This window comes from Lepisosteus platostomus, chromosome 23 (assembly GCF_059453375.1).
Source record: "Lepisosteus platostomus isolate fLepPlt1 chromosome 23, fLepPlt1.hap1, whole genome shotgun sequence".
NCBI classification, from domain to species: Eukaryota; Metazoa; Chordata; class Actinopteri; order Semionotiformes; family Lepisosteidae; genus Lepisosteus; species Lepisosteus platostomus.
In genome coordinates, this window is record NC_142633.1 from 13,771,056 (window position 1) to 13,794,238 (window position 23,183).

The window sequence follows — 23,183 nt, forward strand, 5'->3', positions numbered from 1 at the left end:
CTTTAAGATGTCACTTATTCCATTAGCTTGAAGATCTCTGCTTGGATTTTTGCACACTTGGGTTTCAGATGTCACTCAGATTTTCATTTTGAAACAAAATCTTCTGTTCTAGAACTATAAATGTAATTGGTTAAGGAGTTTATCCAAAGTGCCTTACATTTTTGAATATTTACTTGCACATCTACTGTACCTCGAAAATTATTTTACAACATTAGACTAAAATAAGTCCCATTTACAAAATACAGCATGCCTGCTTGTGAATTAGAACAGCCTCATTGCTCCTTAAATAATCCCTAAATTAACTTTATTTAGAATATTGGTTAGTACAAACTAACGGCAGGAGGTTTGTGGTTAGAATAGTTGTATATCTTAGTATGGTGCTGCAGCCTCCTACTGTATATGCCTTCATAAGTAGCACAGATTTTGAAAATTCTTGCTACTATGCTATGACACTTGGCAGACCCTTTACTGAGGTCAGAAGACTCTAACATATCATTTGGGTTTCACAGCAGCTGACAAAGTGATTGAAGATGATTGTGGCAAAGTGGAAAAACATCATTTTATAAGGCTGTGATTTATAACTAAGGTGACAAAATAAGACGTCCCTTGTCAGACTGCAGAATTGATCCACGTCATTTTTGAAATTGATCAATTACATTGGAATCTCATCAACCTGTTCTGGTTTTGGAATTGGGTTTGCTTTCTTTTTTTTTTTTCCCCCTGACAAGTTATGAGCTGGTATTCGATTATGTTCATGTCAGTCATCATGTTAAACTGTACCTGAGCCTGAAATTTCCCTAATGAGCCTGTGCTCCATTATTTCTCTACTTCCAGGAATATAATAAATCAATACTATGCTTGAGCACTAGGTACTGTAATTGTCATCTGTATTTTTTAAGTCCAGGTTGGAATGTTCGTGGTCGTTTCAGGTGTTTTTCTGTGATTTAATGTTTTTTATCTTAGCGCAGTATACATAATGGCTTACCTTCCCAAAGATATGACTGATTGGCCAATTAAATGGGATAATTTGACTTCACACAAATACGCTAGTTAAATGCATGAAAAAACATTGAAGTTTATCTTGCACCCAAAGGAGCAGGTTTTGTGCAATATCCATTATACATCTGACAGTGTGACCTTTATTTTCAACATTGGAGTATAATTTATATACCTGGAAAGCTTTATCAAAACAGTAAGAACATTCATTAAAGGTAAGTTCAATGTTGGCTTCAAGAAAACAATAGGTTTGTAAAATTGTGATTTTTTCAGAGGGTTTGCTGCATTTAAAATAAATTGGTGTAAATACACGTTTCTGGAAGAATGCTGATGTGAAGTGTATTTGACCTCTCAGGGGAAGAAACTCCCACCTAACATCGATGAGAACGCAGAGGAAGGCGATGTATCGGATGAAGACAGCGCAGATGAGATTGAGGATGACTGTAAACTGATGAATGGAGATGTAAGTTGAGGCTGTCTATATTCTTCAGACTAGGAGATGACAGAATTACAAAAAAAATTAACTTCATTGCCTTACCATGTAGTTTGACTGGCTGTGTCATCTGATGTTACTTCTTTGTTTGAAACACACCTAAATCACAGACATCCAAATGACATGTGAAGAGGGCTGAAATACTGTGATCGGGAATTCACTCAGCTATTGTGTATCTCCCTCTGCTCCTGGAGAGCCCCTATCCTGCAGGTTTTATTGGTAGCAATTAAATCATCAATTTCTAAATGCAGTATGTAAAAAGATTTGTGATCAGTTAAATGAGTAATGTTTTTTAAATTAAGACATTTAGAGATCTTTTGGAAGAGTTAGACAACTCTGCAGCCATCAATGGCTAGAATTCTTAATTTCTGAATTGAGCAAATTACTTGCTTAACTGATCAATAATGTGTGGCCTTAACCTGTATGCAATAAGATTTTACTGGACTGAGGCTCTCTAGGACTAATGTGGAGAATGCAAGATTTATTCAAACTTGTGTAGAGCTTTTTTGCTTTGTAAACAGGTGCATGCCCATATCAATAAAAGCTGCCAATATCATTAATTTCCTTCATTAGTTCCCTAACAAGGTTTCATTATAATTAGCATGTGTCACCAATCAGTTTAATAGATGAAATTCAGATGAGCAAGAAAGTATTCTATGTTTCAGCAAGTCACCAGAGTGGGGTAATTTGCCACCTGGAACTACTATTACCTGGTTTTGAGCAGATTGTGACAATTTTGTCATAATAGTTATATACTGATGGATTTTATCTTCAAACTAATGATCTTATATTTTGTGTTCTGATAGTTTTACTGGAGGTACACATTGTGTTGATTCTCAAACCTGTATAGCTATCATTGCTGTCATTAAAAAGTGTTTCAGTTCTCTCCTAGGTATTCATATATTTATATATACACTTTCAATATTGTTTCTCTTCACTCCATTGGGTAGAATTTATGAAGTGTTCATTCTTTGATTATTATTGGGCCATTGGGTATCATTTCAGATCATCCTTTATTTTTTTTCTTGAAGCGTCCACATCGGTACATACTGTAAGAATTAGAAGGGATTTTTCTCATGCTCTGATGTAGGCTATTGAATATTTCATTATTTCAGTATTTCAATTTAGGCCAAGCTGTCGTTGTTATCCATGCTGAATTATTTGTCTATTTGCTTTGGTTAAACTTGCATGGAGGGAAGTAGGTGTTGGTGTCTGAAACAGTACAGAATTGCATTTTTGTCTTTGTTCTGATGTGAGGGCAGTGCTTTCACAGAAATGTTGTGATCGTGACAGCTGCCCCATTCACCTTAAGCCTGCCTGTTTGTGCATATATGTCAATATGTTGAATGTCCAGGTTCAGTAGACTCCGTACTCAGTAATGGGATTTTAACCTCTGGCATCATTAAAGACACCATTTGTTTTTCCCCTTGCAGTTTTAAGAGAGATACAGAGAGGCAACATCAATCTTGACTGTACAGTATTACATGATTTTATTTTCAAAGGTGATCCTTTCAGAAAGCAATCCTTCCACAGGCTGAAAAGGATAGATTTCCTCATACTCGTTGCCATCAGTAGTGGGATCAAAAAGGAAATGAAGACATCAGTTGCTTATAAAAATGCCCTTTTCCCTGAGTTTTCTGGGGGGGGGAAATGAAAGCTTTTATTTTTGCTGAACTTCCTTTGGATCATTTTTCACTTTGGCATTTTCTCTGAAATGAATCTCTTCCCCAGAAAAATATGATCATTTTTAGAAGAGCAGAGGGAAGCTCTGTATTGATCAAGAATCAGATGTGGCCTATTGGGCCTTTTTATAGATTGATGAGATTACCTCACTGATGAGCATTGATAACCTCACTGTACTGTACAGTACTTTCTGGCTTGCAGGAAATCTTAATATATCCAAATTTGGTTTAAAAAAATCAGTATTTCTTAGAACGTCCATGTGAGGGGAATGTATTGTGACAAAATATGCAAGCAAAAAATGTTCTTTAACACATTTAAATGAGCAGTAATGCTAATTACATTTTAGATGATGAAAGGGGACATTCTTGCTTCCTTGCTTGTGAGAATTTAAGATTGAACTGGAATTCATGACAATGTCTTCATCCCTTCTTCCCTCGCTATACTAGGATTTAATTTAAATTACATTAAATTTAATTGAATCTCAGAGTCAGGAAGTCTCTCAGGAGATAGCTCTCGAGACAGGAAAAGCAACAGTTAAATATACGTATCTTATAATTAGTTTCCAGCTGTACCATGTTTGGGAATATACTGTATAAGCACATGAATCAATTTACTATAAAGAAATGCTGCTTCTCTGAAGTCTTCACCTACAGTACTTTGTTTTGTAAGGCCAGAGACCGTTGTGGGGGGAGCTCAGTAATAACTTTCACTAAACAGCCTTCCAGTTTATTCTTCCAAAGAAAATTGTAATATTTTCCCTTATTTTAATTCCCTTTGTTTGTTGCTCCCATACTTCCAGAGAGCATTGATTTGAAGCAGACAGGAGTTTTAATGAAAATGGAAAACACTTTAAAATATACTGTAGGTGAAGTTCTAGTGTTGCCTTTAGTGGCCTGAAAAAAATGAATTTGATGTGGTGTTATTTATTGCTTATTGAAGAGTGTAGTTTGGGCTTACATATTTATGTCAACAAACTGAGAGACAAGAAAATGGGTCTTTTGTCTTTTTGTAGTTGGCACTTTGAAAATGTTTGCAGAAATTCAACCAAGCATTGAGATTTTCTTCTCCTAGTTTTGACGTCCTCTCAGAAGCATGCATTCAAGATATAACTGAACTGTACTGTTTTACCAGATGTTTTGTTAAGTGTCTTGTTTAACACTGAACTGCTGCGGTACTTCTGTTTCTGTCATCTTCAAATGTGTCAAAGCTGTCATTTCCTTGAAGGGTTTGTATTCTACACAGCCATGCATTTATTTCAATGACAGACTCTGTGCTCTTATGTACTTGTTCTTACTCATTCTTTCTCTCTGTCCAATGTTGCATGCTTAATATGAAGTGGAAGGTACTGTATAAACAAGATTATACTAAGGACTTGTATTAGTAACACCCATAGAAAGCAAATCCATAATGCATTAAGCCCTCAACAAAGTTCAAAGGTAGTATTGAGATGCATGTTAAAAATGCAGCAAAAAAAATTACCCTCTCACAAGAGATTGATAAATAGGCTTTATTCAAGGACATTACTTTGGATGTGGCTAGTGGTGTTATAAATGAAATGGCTGTTTTGTTGCTCACTGCTCACACATTCAGATCTGTGTGCTATGAAGCAGTGCACCTACATACTGTCCAGTACCACTTCAAATGCAATTGGCTCTACAGACAAAGCCCCAGGGAATTCTGAAGGTAAAGATCCCACTTGATTTTTATATGCAGTTGCTGAACAGTGAGTGTGGAAGGTGGGATTGTTTTAAATCAAAGCCCCTGTAAATCCCATAAGTGTGCTGTTAATTCTTTATGGAACAAGTTGGTACAATGACAAAGCAAAGAGGGTAGTGAGATGTATGTCAGTACTGACTACTCCTTTTATTCTTGGTATTTCTAGGTCCAATTTAACAATTATTTTATAAAAGTTAGTTTATAACTAACAGAAGTCTATAACAGAAGCCATAGACTTTGAGTTTCAATTGAGATTCCTAAAGAACTGCTGACCCTACTATTATATTTAACTTTTGGTGTACTCCACATTCATATCAGTTCAGTTTTTGCCAGATGGAACAGGGCTTTCACTTTTAATTCTATTTTATTTACAAACTGGTACATTTTTTATAATGTTTATGAAGTGACTTTCATTACCTTTTGCAGCCCTTTCTAGACTGTTTTGTGGGAACAAAGTGTTTTCCCACCTTCCATAAATCAACCCTCTCAGCAGCCTGTCCTTTATAATGAGGTACATTCAATTGTTGTTTTCAGGAAGGAATAAAGCTCTTTGAAAGGTGATGAGACTAGGAAACAAGACTTATGAATGATTATTCCAAGAGCTCCTTCCTTCTTAAAACAGATTTACATCTTGCAAAACCTAAGCCTGACCTTGTTTCCATAACTATTTAGTCTATTTGCCTAATCCGCTTGACTAATAAATGCAAATATAGCCAGTTGTCTGGAATGACAGCGCCACCTGCTGGATTAGTTTTGTAACTGCTCTAAAAGAAAAGTGGGGAGTCTTCAACCTTTTCCATAAAAGCCCAGTGATCAATTTAACCACCATCAGGTTATTGGTTTACTGCTTTGTCATGTTTATAATGGAGATAAGACATGCAGCTCCTTGAAAACCTTTTCCTTTTGACTCATCACATGGCTGGACCTTTTGTGTTTGAAAATAAAGACAATACACAATTTTGAATTGTACATGACTAAATGCTTTTTAAAACTACTATTCATTTACAAATGTTGCAAGTGGAGTTAAAGTAATTATTTAAATCACCTGTTCTTTTGCAATTTTGAAAGCTAACCAAACAATTCTGCATCTACAGCATATTGAATCATTTGCATACTGAATCTCAGCTTTACTATGAGATACAAATGTATTTTTAATGGCAATATAATTTTGTAATTATATTATAGTTTCTTAAACAATAGCAAAGGATTCTGAAGAAATCCTAACCAGATCTTCCAGAAGAGAACACGCAAATTTGGAACCCCATGTCCACGTGCAAATAAGCATTTCAAGTGTTGGTGCTTTATGCAGGATTATCTGCTCAATGCAGATTTGCTTGATCTAAATGCAGAGGCCCTCTTTAGACTTGCATTTTTATGTCCTGCTTTTGAGAAACAAAATCCAGCCCTTGATCAGTTTTGCTTGCAAACATCCCATTGTCTTAGTTCTGTACATTTTAGCATGTTGATATCAAAACACAATAAGTATTACTGTACGTGCTATATCATGTTTTTCAATTATTTTGAAGGCCTTGTACACCATACCAGTAAGCTGTTTTGTGTGTGTGTGTGTGTTGTAGACAGTGCAGTAACAGGACCGCATGAAAGGATGTAGTCATTCAAATAATTATAACCATTTAATGCACATTGAAATACGGGGCATTTATTTTCTGCCAACATAATAAGGTTTTCCTTATTTGCCAATATAAATTTTTCTCTCGTGTCCTGTGCTGCATGCTCATGTACATGGAACAAGAGGGTTGAGTTGTTTTTCCTCATCCTCATGAAAAGCAGATATCCAGCACAGTCATTCTTCACACTTCTTTTCTTCCATGCAGTACCTGTTCGGATTTTTTCCAGCCTTTTGATTTTTGCATGTTCAAATTTTTCATATCGTCTTTCTTGGCTGGCTCGCTGGCAAAGGTTGTTTTCCTTCTCACACTCATGTCTCTGCACCCAGACATCTGTAAACAGAAAACAGGTGGAGAATGTGGCAAAAAAGAAGCTCGACTCCCTGATGAAAGAGTCAAAAATTCGGGATTGCGAAGATCCAGACAGCTTCACCATTGCAGCTCTGCCACCTTCGGGAAAGCTTAGTGAAAAACCTTCCCTGAAAAAGGTACTTGTTCTTTTTTTTTTTGCAAGCTGTCTTGCTTTTCGCATCTTTTTTTTTTTCTCTGTGCATTTAAATCATGCCTGCTGCCATCTCTGAATTAAGATAGCATTCCAGTACTTGAGCAAATTTTGTAGTGCAGGTGTTGTAAAAATCTTTTTTTATTTGCCTGTTCTGGAATTTAATTTTTTTGTGCTGCTGCTCTTTGCATCTGCTTGTAGTGTTTTCCTTGTATTTGCACTTGCAGGGGGCTTTTACACACCCCTGAGTTATTCTCTCTTTCCCAGTCATCTGCCACATTAAATTTTCATGGGAGTGAAAGCATGAAACATCTGCGGCATTTTAGTTGAGCACCAGGAGAGACCACATTGTATCACTTGAATGAAGAGGGGAATGCTTGGTCCCTAGTGCTAGCATCTGGGGTTTGTTGGTTTCAGAGTCTGCTTCTTTCTAGTTCCACTCTTGATAATCCATACTTTCACTCTAGGTACTTTTTAACTTCTGCAATGGATTCTCCTCCTCACAGTGCTGGATTCTCTTGGCTGTATTTTCAGATGTTTCTGACATCTGTAACACTTTGGTTAAAGCAAACATTCAACCAACACTTTAAAGCTGTAAATACATGCCCGATTGGAATTTTGGAGTGACGTGAAGTGAGATTCTTAGTTTTTGAAAGTGCATGACTATCATGGGTTGTGACGTAAAACCATATTGCTTTGAATGCTTGAATGGGCCCTTTTTGCATTTTTCTGCTTGGCCAATCTGCTTGTTTTCGCTCGCCTCTCAGTTCTACAGCTGCGGCTTCTTTGAGAAATTAAATAAAATATCCCTTCTTCCTCTTTTAGCAAAAAAGCAGTCCAATTCCAGGAGACAAGCACCTGGTGAGTGGTGATTCTTTATCATCTTCACAGCAGGGAGCATTTATTACAGCACGTCACTGCCATTACAGGCTGTAACCTAACTTGCTAATTTCTTATTGCTTGTTATGCACAGGCATACAGAGTGCTGCATTAGTTGTCTCGCCTCATTCTGTTCCATCTAATTAGGGTTGTTTGTCAGTCAGTGCATTGCATTGCATTTTCAATCATTTTCCTGTTTCTGCAAAAATGTCTCTAATTTGCACTTACCTTTCAAGTACTGGTCCAACCGGTATTGACCGAAGGATAAACTTTATTTGCTACGCAACAAATCACATTTCCATTCATCAAGTACACATCTATAAAACCATTTTTAAAGTAAATTCCAACAGATGAGTTTAAGGAGGTTTTTTGTATTTGAATGTATTCGGTACAACGCCCCATTAGGAAAAGAACTTGATTGAATCATGCCCCGATGTGTGCATTTTATTAATAAGCATATACCAAAGCAAAAAGCTCCCCCGAGATGTATATAAAAGTGCTGTTTAAGCTGCATTGTGAAAAAAGATTCTTTACCTTTTTTTAGCTCATTTGTTCTTTTGCTGCAGTGATGTAAAAAACGTAAAGGTTTAATATAGTTTCATTCGTGCCTTTTGGAAGGTAGATGGACAGACATGCAGCAAAGTTTGCATAGTTGGGCCAGTTTCATGTTGATATTGACTTGCAGATGATTTTCTGTGAGGAATGATAAGTGCACTGATCATCTCTAATTCCTTTCAGAAGTTTTCGGTATCATGTTTCTCATGCTCCTACATTCTGCCTCCTGGGCTTGTTTTTTTTTTTTACTTCCCTTTTCCTTTTTTATTCTGCTTTTGCAGTGAGTGTGGTGCGTTAACACCAAGCACACTTCTCCATCCTTTTCACACCCAGACTTGACTCGGAATGTCATTAATTGCAGATGGGCTTCATTTTCAGTCTAATTTAGCCTCCACTGATGGTGTCAATCTTCTGGCTTTTCCCTGTAATAAGGACAAATATTTGGCATCATTTTGCATTTGCTGTAGTGATTGAAGGGACTGAGTCTGCTTAAAGTGCAGCGAGGCATGAGCAGCCTTTTACAAGTCTGGTAATGAACCGTTAAAATTAGGTTATCACACTCTTTCCTTTTGGCCCTTTGCTCATTGGTAATTTAGAAGGAAAAATAATGATGACAATTTCAAATGTAAGGGATAAGTATTTATTTGTAGTAATTATTTCTGTTAAGCTCTTTTCAAATTAATATCAATATCACTTTCTTGCAAACCAGACTGCAACCTTGATTCCTAGCCATTAGAGATCTCTTGGTACAGTATTTATGCAGGACATCATGGGCTACAATGGACCTTCAGAAATCTCATAATAAAGACGATCAGTTGCTCATATTGCAGTTGTGTAGTACTGAACCATGATATACTTTTGGAAATGATGTTAATAGTGTAAAAAACGTTTTCCTGGATTTTTTGTGTAGCACAATCTCTCCGATTATATTACTTCTGTTTTGGCTATTTTTTTGTACCGAGTTTTCCAATGGTTTAACTATCGTGTTTGCCATTAGTCATACATTTTATAATTCTTAAACTGTCTCTCAACACAAATGGAAGGGGGTAAGATAAACTGTAAATGTTGAATGTGCATTTTATTGTAAAGAAGGAATTCTGTTCAGTGGTGGTGGTTTGTCTGCTGTCTTAATACCTTGTATTAAAGCACAGTACAACTCCAGCATGCTGATATAGGAAGGGTCAGATATACATTGCGCCTCATACACGCAAGTATCTCATTAGTGGTTGTATCTAGATAATTAATTGTGACATTTAAAGTGATTAATCTGAACAACTAAGTTCAGATCCTCTTGCACTGAATTGTCCTCCTGGATGTATTGTTTTCTTATCGCTTTACAATGGCCCATTTTAAAGCCACTTAATGCGACAAATGTAGTAGTAAATTGGTAGGCAATTTTGTTGGCTCATTAAAATGCTAGGAAGGTGGCTCTCTCAGCCACCCTTTTGTGGCAGAAATAATGGAGAAGAATGAGGTGTCACAGTGCGTCGATGGTCTATTTTACACTCCGCTTAGGAGAAAAAGATGATGGATATAAATATGGTGCCTCTGTGCTTATAGTATTGGTTCCTAATGGATGAGATAGGCTTGAGGAATAACCACTGCTAGTCTGTGTCCTGAAGAAGCTGGCTGAATGCACTTAGTTCCCTCCCTGCTGGTGTGTACTTCAGTTACAGTAATTCCTGCTCATTGATGCTTGGTCACATTTATTTCAGAGCATTTTTGCTCTTTTTAATGTCCCAAGTTAAAATGGTGATGTTCATGCAGCTATGGGCTTAACCTAAATTCACCACCACACAGGTAGCATGGTACTCTGACCTCACGGTGGTTTGTGTGCTGAAATGTACTTTTCTTTGAATTTGAGAAAGGACGACACCAAAAGCTGTAACAGAGGGCATAGAGTTTCCTCTGAATTGATTTTTTTTTGCAACGTAATTTTTATTATTTTTCCTTTCCATTCGCAAGCCCATCAACAAAAACAAGTTACAAATATTTCGAAAACATTCTTGTGTACAACAATTGCTAGTGGCACTAAGATTAATTTCAGCCATAATGGCTATCTGGCTATCTCAGACCAACAATCATCACTAATCTCTTGGTGCAATTCCCATTCCATTTTCCTTGATATGTTTAGTATTGACTTGTCATTTCAGTTAAAGCTGAGTATATACTGGATATTGGTTTTCCATGTTTTGAAATATTTCTCAATTAAGAGAGGTTCCTTTAATTTCGCCCAATTTGGGTGTTTGAAAATATGTCTTATTTGTAGGCATCTACAGAAATCCATCTTGTGTAAAAGGAGTTCAGATCTCAGTTGCTCAAATGTCTTATTTTCATGTTATTTTCAAAAAGTTGATGAACATATTTAAGATTTAAATGTGTCCAGTTCTTAAACCCTGTATCAAGAGACAGTGGCTTGAAGGCTTTCATGTGTACAATTGGGGTCAAATAAGAAAGCAACTGCAGTAAACAAAAAGTATGTTGTATTTCCTTCCAAGCCTTATACTGTATGTAGTTTTGATAATTGATTTTCCCCTGGGTAAAAGGTAACACTGACAGTAAGAGGTAGCTCTTTACTACTCGAGTTCTCTGTCTTAAGCCACCATATAGAAACAATATCTTGCATCCACACCATCATCGCTCTTAACTGACTTCAAGTTTTTATCGCATGGAATGGGCAACAAGAAATAGAGTTAACCTGATGGCTGATGTTAAAAAAACAATATACTGTAAGCACTTTGCGAATCTGAAGCTTAGAATGCAACTGAAGCCTCACTACAATGTTTTTATCCCTTGAGTAGCAGTTGCTAAAGGGTTTGCTACCCTCTAGTGTCCAAACATATTCCTGTGCAATAATCTGAGGTTTTCATTTACTGTAAGAGTTTGGTCAGATTTTGTAAATTAGGTTAGGGGTTTCTACCACATACTAAAAATCTATGCTTTTTTCTTAATGTTTATAATTTCGCTTGTATATTGATAGAAGAAATCTGTAATGCGCTGCGTCAAAAAGGATCTTATTTTATTTTCAGTTAACGTGTACTTTGCTTTTTCAACTGCAGGCAGGCTGCTGCTCGGTATTTGCTATGGGTTTGGATTTGTAAAGACTTCCTTTCTTTGAAGGGAGTCTGCTGTGAGCTGCTTGAAGTGACAGCAGACTGTGGCTGTTTTGCCAGATCTGGCTCAGTGCAGATCAGAGCCCCTCACTCTGACTTGTCTCACAGGGCAAAGGCGAGGATGGAGCAGAGCCTGGAGAAGACAGCAGCCTCAGCACCAATAAGCGCCAAAGCCGGTCCTTTATGGGCAGCTTCTCCAAACGCAAGGTGAGCCCTTCTGCTTATCGCCAGACACTGACACTTACAGCTGTGTGTGACTAATCCTCCATCTGCAGGTTGAACTGAGGAGATTTTGTGAATCTAAGCCTTTTGCTCTCCACACTTCCTAGCAGCCCCGTTTGAAAGGGATTTTTTCGCCAAGATTTTTGACTGCTGTGCATCTCAAAAAAGAACATGCTGTGCTTGATGTTTAACTTTTTGGACAATGTTCTGCCTTTAGAAACCCAGCAAGCCCTGAACTTTGTGGAGGAAAGGACTTAGGACTGTTGTTTCTTTCTTTGAAGAAAAAAACTGCAAAGCTGAAAAAGTCATCTAGCTTTGAGGACGACGACGATGAGCAGGAGAGCTCCAGCAGTGTGTCCCGGGGGGCTGTGCACTACAGCAGGTACAGGGGGATCATACTGCACTCACCCTTGAGGGATCTCATCATGCTGACTTGCAGATAACCATCAAGCTCACTCTTTGTCTGCTTTGTCTGCCTGTTGAGTGTCTTCCCCTGAATGTTCTTGTCCTACTTACAATAGCTGTCTAACAGCGAGTATCCAAATGTACCTGCCAAAGAAAAGTAATAGTTAAACTATTAAACAAGATCCAAATGCTTTTAGGCTTTTAAATAATAATGCCTGTTCCACAGTTACAGTAACTGAACAAACAGGCATCCAGGCATATCGTTTCCCTGTGAGGTTAGTGGATTTTTTTCTCAAGCCTTCGTCTTAAGTTTTTTTTTTTTATACAACTGCATGTACAGTAAGTGCTCTTAGCATTCTACTCCTACTTTTAAGTCTAAAAATCTAAACTTCAGGGTGAAGTCCTAGCACTGGGAAGGTTGAACGCACCTTAACAGTAAATTTTAATTTTATCTCTAAGCAATAACCTCATCCTGGCCTCCTTCTCATCAGGATAACTCGTCAGAAGAAGACAATGAAGCTCTCCCGTGCTCTCTCTGACCTCGTGAAATACACCAAGTCTGTTGGCCTCCAGGACATCGAGACTCAGGGTGAGGGAGAAACATGCTGGCCAGTATTGTACAAAATACTGTGGGCACATTTAGAACTAGGGATTTTCAGTTTGTCAGTGCAATTTCTTTACAGCGCCATCATAAATGTAAAAGTAAATTTTTAGTAGAGTCCTGCCAATTTCTCTAAGTTTCTAAAATGAAAGAAAAACTTCTTCAGTCCACAAGACCGATGACCGTGCACGTGGTGTAGGTCTGTTACCAGGGTTCACCAGAAGTGTAATAAGAAACTCTGCTGCTTTTAACACTGTCGTGTTTGCAGTAGCTCTCATTTCCTGTGCAGTGGTGGCACAGCTCATCTCTCTTCTTTTTTCCCCAGTGACGTCCAGCTGGCAGGTCTCCTCCCTCAGCGAGACCAAGGCCCACCAGATTATGCAGCAGAAACCAGCCCATTTCATCCACTTCAACCAGCGGCAGCTCTCCCGCATCTACCCCTCCTCCTACCGCGTCGACTCCAGCAACTACAACCCCCAGCCCTTCTGGAACGCGGGGTGCCACCTGGGTAGGGATCTGCTGCCTCACATTGCCCTTCTGCTGCTTCTTAACTTTGGGCGAACCCGCTATTAAATCCAACCGTGTCCAAAAGTGACACTGCTACATAAGTGTCTTGTTATTATTAAATAGTTTAAACGATTCTTAAATAATTTATTTAAATGAATTGTCAATTATTTGTGTACTTTTGCCTTGCATTTGAATCAGGTGCAGCTTTCCATATCATTTAATACATTTTGAGACAACAGGCCTGCAGTAGAGTTCCAGGGTGATTTTGCTGGTCAGAGACCTGGTTGTGTTGGTATGTTTTTGGAATTGTTAGCAATAAAGCTGCATATAAAGTGTTAAAATATGATCATATAGAACCGGGAGACAGAATCCCCTATTACTGATAACTAGGTTCAATAAGGTAAGTTAAGTGTTAACTCAGGCCTTACCCTCATTTTTATTGTGTTTTGAGAAATGGCAAATAATTCTGCTCTCGAAAGTGAGAAGAGAAAGTGATTTGCTTTTGGAGCAGGGGAGGCAGTGCTGTTCATGTGTGGTCACCAACCTAATATATAGCCATAGATTACAGTGGGACCTCTCTAACCTTTCATCATGCACTGTCATTAGAGTTTGTCACTCAATGGCTGCCATTTGCCCTAGCACTAAACCTTTACTTCAGTGTGGCTGATAAATACGGCATTCCTTTAGACCTTATTTCGGGGGATCTTTATGTAGAAAATAGGTGTAATTTCATTTTATACATTGTTGTATTGATTTGTCTGCACAGTTGCCCTCAACTACCAGTCGGAGGGACGCGTATTACAACTGAATCGGGCCAAGTTTTACAGCAATGGGAATTGTGGGTACATATTGAAGCCCAAGTGCATGTGTGAAGGTGAGATGAGCTCTTTGCATTGTGTTCCCATCAAGGCAGTTGAATATGTTGTACTGGCTGTATTGGTACACTACTATTTTTCTTCACCCCATAGGTGCCTTTAACCCAATGCTAGAGGACCCTCTGCCAGGTCTGATGAAGAAACAGCTGGTTCTGAGGGTAATCAGTGGACAACAGCTTCCCAAGCCTAAGGACTCCATGCTAGGAGACAGGGGAGAGGTAATTACCCGGAAATCAAAAGTAGATAGTAAATACTCTTGAATCTATGAAAAATATGATTACCAGCTGATGTATTGGCAAATCATGGCAGCAGTAAACACATGTGTTACCAATTTATTATTACCAGTGAGGTTTTTTTTTTTTACAGTGTGAAGCCAAGTTTGTTAAATCTGGAATAACTTAGTTATTAATCAGGCTTCATATCCCCCTGGAATTTAGCTAATCTTTGTGACTTAGACACATAAAACATATCAAACATTCACAAGCAAAATATTTATTTATAACAGCCGCAAAAGCCGAACAGCTGCTTTTCAGTACTAAAGTAAACAGTACACAGTGGTACAACATGTTTACTGTAAGGTATTTTCCATATCAAAGCCAGAGTTTGATGGCAAACAAGATGTGACGCCGTGCCCAGACTGGTCCATCCTAAGGACTAACCCCCAACAATGCAGGTCCCCACTTATAAAACTGGAGGATCTGCAGTGAAGTACTGTACCTCGCACAAAGTGTAACAGCACCATCAGCAGCCAGATCATGAACCACCAACCCACCATTTTGCAATGAAACTTCTAAGAGTGTATCCCAACATTTTTCTTGCTCATTTCTTTTTCAGCAGGGCTTTGTTCATGACACCATAGACCTAAAAAAAGACCAACTTTGTTTTGTCACATTTGATTTTTCATTGAATTGTAAAGATTTTGTACATTTAAAGTTTGTTCCCACTGCTGGTGATGCTGTCATGTCACTTCTAGTCACTGTGTGATGCCTGTGTTGCAGATTATCGACCCCTTTGTGGAGGTCGAGATAATAGGATTACCTGCTGACTGCTGTAAGGAGCAGACAAGAGTGGTGGATGATAATGGTGAGTCTCAGGTTGGTTTTGTTACCTAGCAACACAGGTAAAAATCTACAAAGGCTGGGCCATTTCATTAAAAGCAGTAGGCCTTAAATGTAAAAACTCATAATTTCTTGGCTCATTCCATCTAGCTGGTAGGCTTCCATTAGCCTTGTTTTCATGGCAGGGATTTAGTCATGTAGGAATATAAGAATGGTTACAAAATAGGAGCAGTTGGGGCAATCTCTTGCTCATATGTTTTTTTTTGTAATTTATTGATCCAAGGATATCGTACAACTGTGTCTTGGAAGAAGCCAGATAATCAGCTTCAGGAGTGTGGCTCGGAAGCTTGTTCCAGCTTCTCACAACTTTTAATGTAAAATAAATAGCTTTAAATGCACTGCCCTGTAGCTTAAACTTGTGACCCCTGTTTCTTACTGTTGATAATGATGTACTGTATCCGTGTTTGTCTAAAGATATTGATTTAAATTTAACAATCACAATTGTAAATGTTTTTTTATTGCAATAAAAAATACCCTGCTTTTATCTCTTTTTCCACAACAGGTTTTAACCCCATGTGGGAAGAGACTTTGGTATTCACTCTTCACATGCCTGAAATAGCTCTGGTTCGCTTCCTGGTGTGGGATCATGACCCAATTGGCAGAGACTTCATTGGGCAAAGGACAATAGCTTTTAACAGCATCATGCCAGGTGCATTGGCTGCTATTAGTCTGTGCAAACGTTCCTGCAGTTCAACTTCGGCAAAACAATTGTGTCTTTAACATGTTGAGGCTTCAATTCATAAAGACGAAATTGTTGTTCTTACTGGCAGAATGAATAAAGGAAAAGAAAAACCTTTAAGGAAGACATACAGTATCCCCTGAAGTAATAAGAAAGAACTGTTCAATAACTGTAGATGTTTTGAAATACTGGGTCAAGATCACTTTATCATTATGTTCATGTCCTATCTACCATCATGATATAGCAGTGTACCCAGACAGTGTATCACACACATGCTTCCACAATAGGTTACAGCTTGCCAAGATAATCAGCTTACTTATTGTGGTTGTTAATGTAGATCATAATTATCATTAATACTGGCCTACCTAATTTTAATTTTGGGTTTGCTAATCTGAGTCGGCAGCGCTACTGGTCTTTAAAATTATTTCCATACTCTAGGTTTTTTTTTTAAATCCCTATATTTTTTGTGTAGACCCGTCTGTTTTGTCTGCCTTGTTGTAAATTATCTTGAGATGATTTGCTGTTTCACACTGTGAATGTGAAATAAAGGTTATTATTCTGTATTATTTCACTGAATATATTTAAATAACACCCTTAAATGCTAAACATCCATCTGTGCTTTCAGGTTACCGGCATGTTTATTTAGAAGGTATGGAAGAGGCTTCCATCTTTGTTCATGTAGCTGTGAATGACATCACTGGTAAGGTAGGTACACAATGAAGTTTGGGAGCTCAGCACAACTGCACATCACTGTCACTTATCGCAGATTTTACTTTGAGATTTGTAACCATATACATTTCTTAATAAAATATTTCAAGAGGTGAGAATATACAGTATATGGTATTGATGAAGTGTATTAGATATCTCTACCAAGTTTAATTTGACCATTCATATTGAATGGTTTTTTTCTTTCAGCTTTGACGATGACCAAGATAATTCAATGAACATTTCAGTTATTTATGCTTGTCTGTTACAATAAATGACAATTTTTCTGTTTAGATTAGAAAATTGTATGTTTAGATTTTGCATCTGATGTTTGGGTATTTGTTACGCTAATCCGCTTTCTAGTAGAAAATGTTTTAGTTAAATGATAGTTTCTAAAAGATTGTACTGAATTCATTCACAGTCATTCTGATAGTTCTTAGAAACTGTTTATAAATGTATTAAAACTTTCAACTTGTCATTGTAATAATAGAAATAAAAAAATAAAATCATAAGCCTAGTATGATACCATGAGGATAGTAAGAAGCCACTAATGTGACAGAAGGTATAACTGTCCTCATATGATCATGTTTGGCTGCTCTATTGTATTGGGGAAATTCTCAAGTTGCTGCACATCTGTGTCCCATAGTGACTGGCTAACAAAGATGGGTGTGATTATCAATGAGGTCTTTCCTAAGGTGGACACCAGTCCTGCTGTTTGTACTGTGTGTCACAATGGGAAGGGAGTCTCAAAGGATAGTGCCTATACAGTATCTGCTCAAAGCTGGTTAGGGAGATGGGGTTAATGTATAATTAGACACTTAAGTAGAAATGATCATCTACTGATGTAAACTTCATGCATACTTGGATGTATAAAATCCTTTTCAAAGTAGGTTGTTTTATTTGCCAAGCATCTGTTTAATGGTAGGTAGAAAAACTCTGAATATCAGGTGGAGAGTGTCTTCTCTGCCTGACACCACTGTTACCTTTCCTCTTAGGAAAATGAATCTATCTTGCTGGTTTATACATGGTAGCACATTCAATCAGATCGAAGTTGAAGAATAAGCTGTGTTTCAGACAGCAGTGAGATCCAAAAACATTAAAACAATAATTTAAATTATTTTAGAGCTCTGTATGATAAAAAACAAAATGGCTTTGCAGGCTATATAAGAGGTTAAGTCTAAATAACTTAATTAAATATAGTAGTATTAAGCAAATTGGATACTCCTGTTGACTCAAGTGTGGAAGCCAGGATGCCTGTGCTGTAGCTGAGCACAGTGTGGATAAAAACAGCATTGCAGTTTTTAAATGTAATTTATAAATGCTTGTCAACATATACAAATAGTAGCCTAAGGTATCAAAATGCTTTTTTTATACATTACATCATTTGGCTCAAGTCCAAAACACCTTTTATAACTGCAAAGACAATAAATGGGTCAAGGATATGTTGCAGCAATAAGACCCATTGTGTCCTAATTAAAATTCAGTATAAAGTTTTAATTCCAATATAAACCGCGCTTTAAATGGTGCTATTCTCTGCTTGATTGTAACGGTCTTGCAGTTTTAACCTATAAGTATTTTTTCAATATTTAAGTAATTGCTTGAGGGTGGCATTCAACATTATAATCCAAAGGTCTATGAATAGTATATTCTCTAAATAGCAAAAAGGTTTGGTGTACATGCAAAGTCATACTTAAAAGAGTGATTTGCATCTATAACTTAGCTCGTTTTTCCTCAAGCTGCACATCTAGGGGAATTGAGGATGCAATGATTGTTTGGAATGCCTGGTACAAGTGTTCTGATCATGCTGTTTAGAGTCCCCGTGAGTTTACAGGCACATGAATAAAGCCCAACACAGGGGCAGAAAGAAGTACTTGATTAAAAAGGTTTTCTTCATTATTGCTCACTTCATTTTGTATTCCTGGCAGAGGGTGTGAAGGCTGTGTTTCAAATTTTAAATCGAGCATTGTTTTAAAAAATGATGGATTATGAGGAAGATCTTAGTATTTGAGGTACTAAAGAACACAGCTTCTCATATTATAAACCTGAATTGAAGGCAGACTGTTGTTCTCCAGGATGTTTGTTTTTGCGCTTTTCTCCCTGAACAAAATGGAAATGAAGTTACCTTTATTAAATGCGAGCATCTGCTGGCAGCATCTCATAACAAATACCGTCTGCTAAATGCTAATGAGACCAAGTTAGATTGCAAAGATTCCTTTGGCAGCAGTTTCTTACAGATTGCTTTGAGAAACATCCCTTTAATGCTGCTTTATTTTGTCTTTTATAATAGTGAGCGCTTCTAATTTTTTGGGTTAGTAAGGATAAGATTAACTGAAAATATGGCAGTTGATAGCACAAGTAGTGGCATTATCTTCATTCGGGTTTTTTGTCGCCCATTTTTGACTTTGCCGAGGTGGTAGTTGTGAGTGTCTTTGTACAAAATGCCGTTGTCTTTTTCACACTGTAACACATTACAAAGTCTGCGTAGGATGCTCTTGCTGTATTTTTCTCCTTTCCAGTCTGTGCCTGATCATCTTCTACTCTATTGCTGCAGTTGTCTGTACAGTTATGTTTTTTCTCTTTCTCTTCTGTCTCTCTCTTATCTCTCTCTCCCCTCTGTCTGTTTGTGATTTCAGTGGACCCTCTCTTTATCCTATCACTACTTTTAGAAGCAGACAAATGTTAGGATCCTTGAAGGTGCCCCACATGTCTCTCAGGACAGGTGTAGTGAGAACCAAACCGCACCTTGCATGCCCACAGTCCCACTCCAGAGACCAGCCTTGACATGACCCATTAGTATTCAAGATGTCAGCTCATAAGATACATGAGTTGCTTCATAGCCATAAGAGCTGCACCTGAGAGCCTCCCCATCTCTAAAAGTAGATCCAGTGTCATTGAACAAGGAAGGGCTTTCACAGCAAGGCAGCACTCATTCTGATCTTTTAAACTTAACTTGAAGAGATTCTCAGTGATGTTTGGTGCAGTTTGCAGGGTTTGTTTTTTTTAACTTTGTCAGTACTTTGTTTTGACTATCCACAGCAGGTGATTCTGAAAAATAGATTGCAAAGAAAGACATTTATAATGAAACTGCTCCAAATTGTTTGTGCTAGCCTGTATTATCAGTGAGATCAGCTAGACCAAATTCAAGGAGCAGTATTGTAAATAGCTAGCAATACATTTCTAATTAAGATCATGGTACTAAAAGGATAAACTTCTTCAGATATATAGTAAGACATCTATGCTTGTTTCAGATAACACTTTACTGCTGAGAATCTCTGGGAAGTTAAGAGCCCAGAAAACCTAACAATCTTTTCAAAGTCATTACAAGCTTACTGCTGGCCATCCAATAGAAGGTCTAAATTTCATCATGCAGTATGTGCTGAATAATATGCAGTTTACATATTGTATTTTGTTTCCCACCAGTTTTATATACATAGCTTTCAAGTAGGAGTATGGTAACTCACAATAACCCTTTCTAAATTTTGTAATATCAGGTAAGGACTGTTTGTAAGGGTTACAAAGAAAATTAAATATTGTAAGATAAATTATTTATTTTGAGGAACCTTTTCATAACCTTCTCACAGAGATGATAATGTCTGTCCATGGTCATGACACAGGACAAATACAAGATCTTAATATTAGTTCTGATCCTTATACAATAACACTAAGTGCAAGGCAGTACCTAGTAATGCTTACATAAATGTTATTTCTCAAATATGTTATTACTCCAATAACAAGGACAGACTCCTAGAAGGGATTGTCAACTTTTCAATATGATTGTCTTTTCCATTGATGTTTTGGAACAAAATGATTTGAATCCAAGAAAGCACACACAGGCAAACTGTTTCTGTTTAATCATACAAAAGTTTTTGACAAAAGCAATATAGCCTTACAGTATGCATTAGAGGTTTTGCTTTAGTTCTGCCAATAAAAACAAACAATTTCCAAAAGAAAGGGGTTTTAACAGACAAATTGTGAGTTATTATATTCCCAGCTTCATATACAGTACAGTTTGATAATGAGCAGCTGAAGGTGTCTTACCTGTTTCTGGGCATCCCCACTTGGATCTACTTCTGCATTGTTTTAATAATTGACACAGGGTGATTTTAAGTCCTTCAGAATGATATATTAATTGGAACATTTTGGTATTATTGGTCTGCGTAGCAAACTGAATAATTAAGTATGAGGACAGTGAATAATTGTTTAGAATTTAAGACTTTCAGTTCTTAAATGAACAATGTTGAGACTGACAGATGGAGGTAAAAAACAGGATGTTAGTTAATTAGCTACTGGTGCATTTCCTGGGATTAATGTGGCTCAAGTTTTGTTTTTGGTCTGAAAGCTCTTCCTTACAGTTTTATACTATAATCAAAGCCAAAGCAACAACAAAATCCCCAATGCAAATTGTGTTAGTATAGCCTTGTAAATAAAATCACCCTGTGGCATGTTATTGTGGAATTCAACCTTGAATGTTGCATCGTGAATCACCTCAAAGATGTAAAAATGTGTGAGACATTGTACTTCACTGCGTTCTCAGTCTGCTTGTCCATCTTCAGTCCTGTGGAGTTCTCTCAGTCACATTCACAGGACTCATCACCAGACGCTTTTACTGGGCAACAAAAATGTTTGTTGAATGGTTAGAATATGACCTCTATGGGCAAAAATTCCACATAGAGTTTATTAAGAGTAACTGCATAATGCTAAATACAAAATTAGAATAAAAACACCTTGAAAAATTATTCAGGCAAAGATTAAAGACTTTTAGCATTGGATCTCACTGCTATTTTAGAATTTTGAGGCAGAATTTTCTTCTCTTGACATCTGTTTGAGCTTTTGCAAACAAGAGTTGTACAAACTCCTACCATGCATTTTTGTTTGATAACCAGTGACTTTTGGGGGCCATTTTTTCCTTGTTTTATTTGGCCCCTTAATCAGTTGACTTCCAATACTGTTTGTGTTTGTTATAAAATATTGTTTTGTTATGTTTGCTTTATCACTGGTTTTATATACATAACTGATTCATCTACATAAACTCCACTAAGAACACACTGCTATTTTTCTTTCTTTTTTTACTTTTTTATACTTTGCGCCATCAGGTGGTTGTAATGAAAAGCCATCTTTGCATGCAAAATTGTTCTACTCTGGTAAGAGTGTACCGTCTTGTCATTTTTTCATTGGTATATAGTCACCATCCACTACATTCATAGATCTTTCACAATCCATTTGTGCTAGTTCTCAGGTCTTCGTCATCATTGCGATGTTTGCCAAACACGGTATACTGATTAAATAAAGTGGTATGTCTCCTCTATTTTATAGCTGTTTTGTTTTTTGAAAGGACTGCCTAGATAATGTTTCTCTCTTATCAAGCTAGCAGTCAGTGCTAACTGCAATTTCTTGATCTTGATCATAAAGCATGTCAACAGTTACACAATATTATAGGTAACAGTCAAGTGATGAAGCATTTGAAAACATGTCAATAAAACGGATGCCACCCACCCCATAGACCAAACAAACTTCATGTTGTTTGATGCAACATGTGTGCAGATCATGTTTTATCATCCAGCACTGCTCTTTCTCAAAGGGTGCCAGAGAAGAGCAACTTTGTTACATAAACCAGTCTTGTGATCTGAGACGTGTGCCAGAATGTAAAAAGTCTACAAAGCAAAACATATGTCCAGCCTGAACTAGCTGGAAGTTCAACAGAATTGCCATAGAGTTTCTTGGATAACATTCTTGAATCACCAGCAAAGCTGCGCTAACTATAGTTTTACTTAATGTGCACACTGAAATACAGGCTGCTAGTCTCAGGTGATAAAAAATAAGTTATTTTTACATATCAGAAATGTATAAGTTATTTCTGAACTGTTCAGTTGATTATTGTTTCTTTTAGTAACTCCAGAAGTACGGAGCAATCATAAAAACCTATGTTACAGTCATTATTTCACCTTGCCAAGTTCAAAATCACTAAACCTCTTCTCTCATTTAGGTTAGATCTTTTCCCAAATGAAATAATATTTCCTAAGAAGCACTGTTTTAAAATATTTTTTGTCAAATATCAGTGCAACGTGACAAATGTAACAGAATTTGCTACTCCTTTTGTATTTTTTACATGAACTTTTAATGTCCAGAGATATTTGATTTTTCCATGCTTGATTCAACACTTCAATGGGATCTTCATTGAAGAGATAAGCTTGTTATATCTGGTTTGAGAAACTGCACTATACCACTAAGGGGAATGTCCAAAAATAACTATTTATAAAACCCATATGTAATTTGAAATATAGTATTACATTCCTCAAATGTACAGTTAAAATTGTGGAGTGTAACATGTAACAGGATTCATTAAAAGAAAAATTACTTTGAAACGGACAGCTCAGTTTCATAAAAACAGCCACTCTTCAACTTACTCTAGGGCTTGGTTTGGGAACCATTCACCTGTAGATCCCCTGTGTCTGCTGGTTTCCATTCTGGTGGTGCTGTCCTAGTTTCAATCTTTATGCAGTCTCTTC

General features: G+C 37.2%; 1 protein-coding gene across 1 annotated transcript in view; it reads left to right on the forward strand.

Annotated features, from left to right (window-relative positions):
• plch2a (phospholipase C, eta 2a) overlaps window positions 1-23,183 on the forward strand; it is a 74,913-nt gene that overhangs the window by 40,347 nt on the left and 11,383 nt on the right. Inside the window, exons 10-21 of the mRNA XM_088617548.1 lie at window positions 1,352-1,459; window positions 6,846-7,004; window positions 7,844-7,879; window positions 11,674-11,772; window positions 12,069-12,169; window positions 12,684-12,781; window positions 13,119-13,301; window positions 14,067-14,174; window positions 14,269-14,393; window positions 15,174-15,258; window positions 15,796-15,942; window positions 16,598-16,677. Coding sequence (XP_088473674.1) covers window positions 1,352-1,459; window positions 6,846-7,004; window positions 7,844-7,879; window positions 11,674-11,772; window positions 12,069-12,169; window positions 12,684-12,781; window positions 13,119-13,301; window positions 14,067-14,174; window positions 14,269-14,393; window positions 15,174-15,258; window positions 15,796-15,942; window positions 16,598-16,677 — 1,329 coding nt within the window. The remainder of the gene's footprint in view (window positions 1-1,351; window positions 1,460-6,845; window positions 7,005-7,843; window positions 7,880-11,673; window positions 11,773-12,068; window positions 12,170-12,683; window positions 12,782-13,118; window positions 13,302-14,066; window positions 14,175-14,268; window positions 14,394-15,173; window positions 15,259-15,795; window positions 15,943-16,597; window positions 16,678-23,183) is intronic.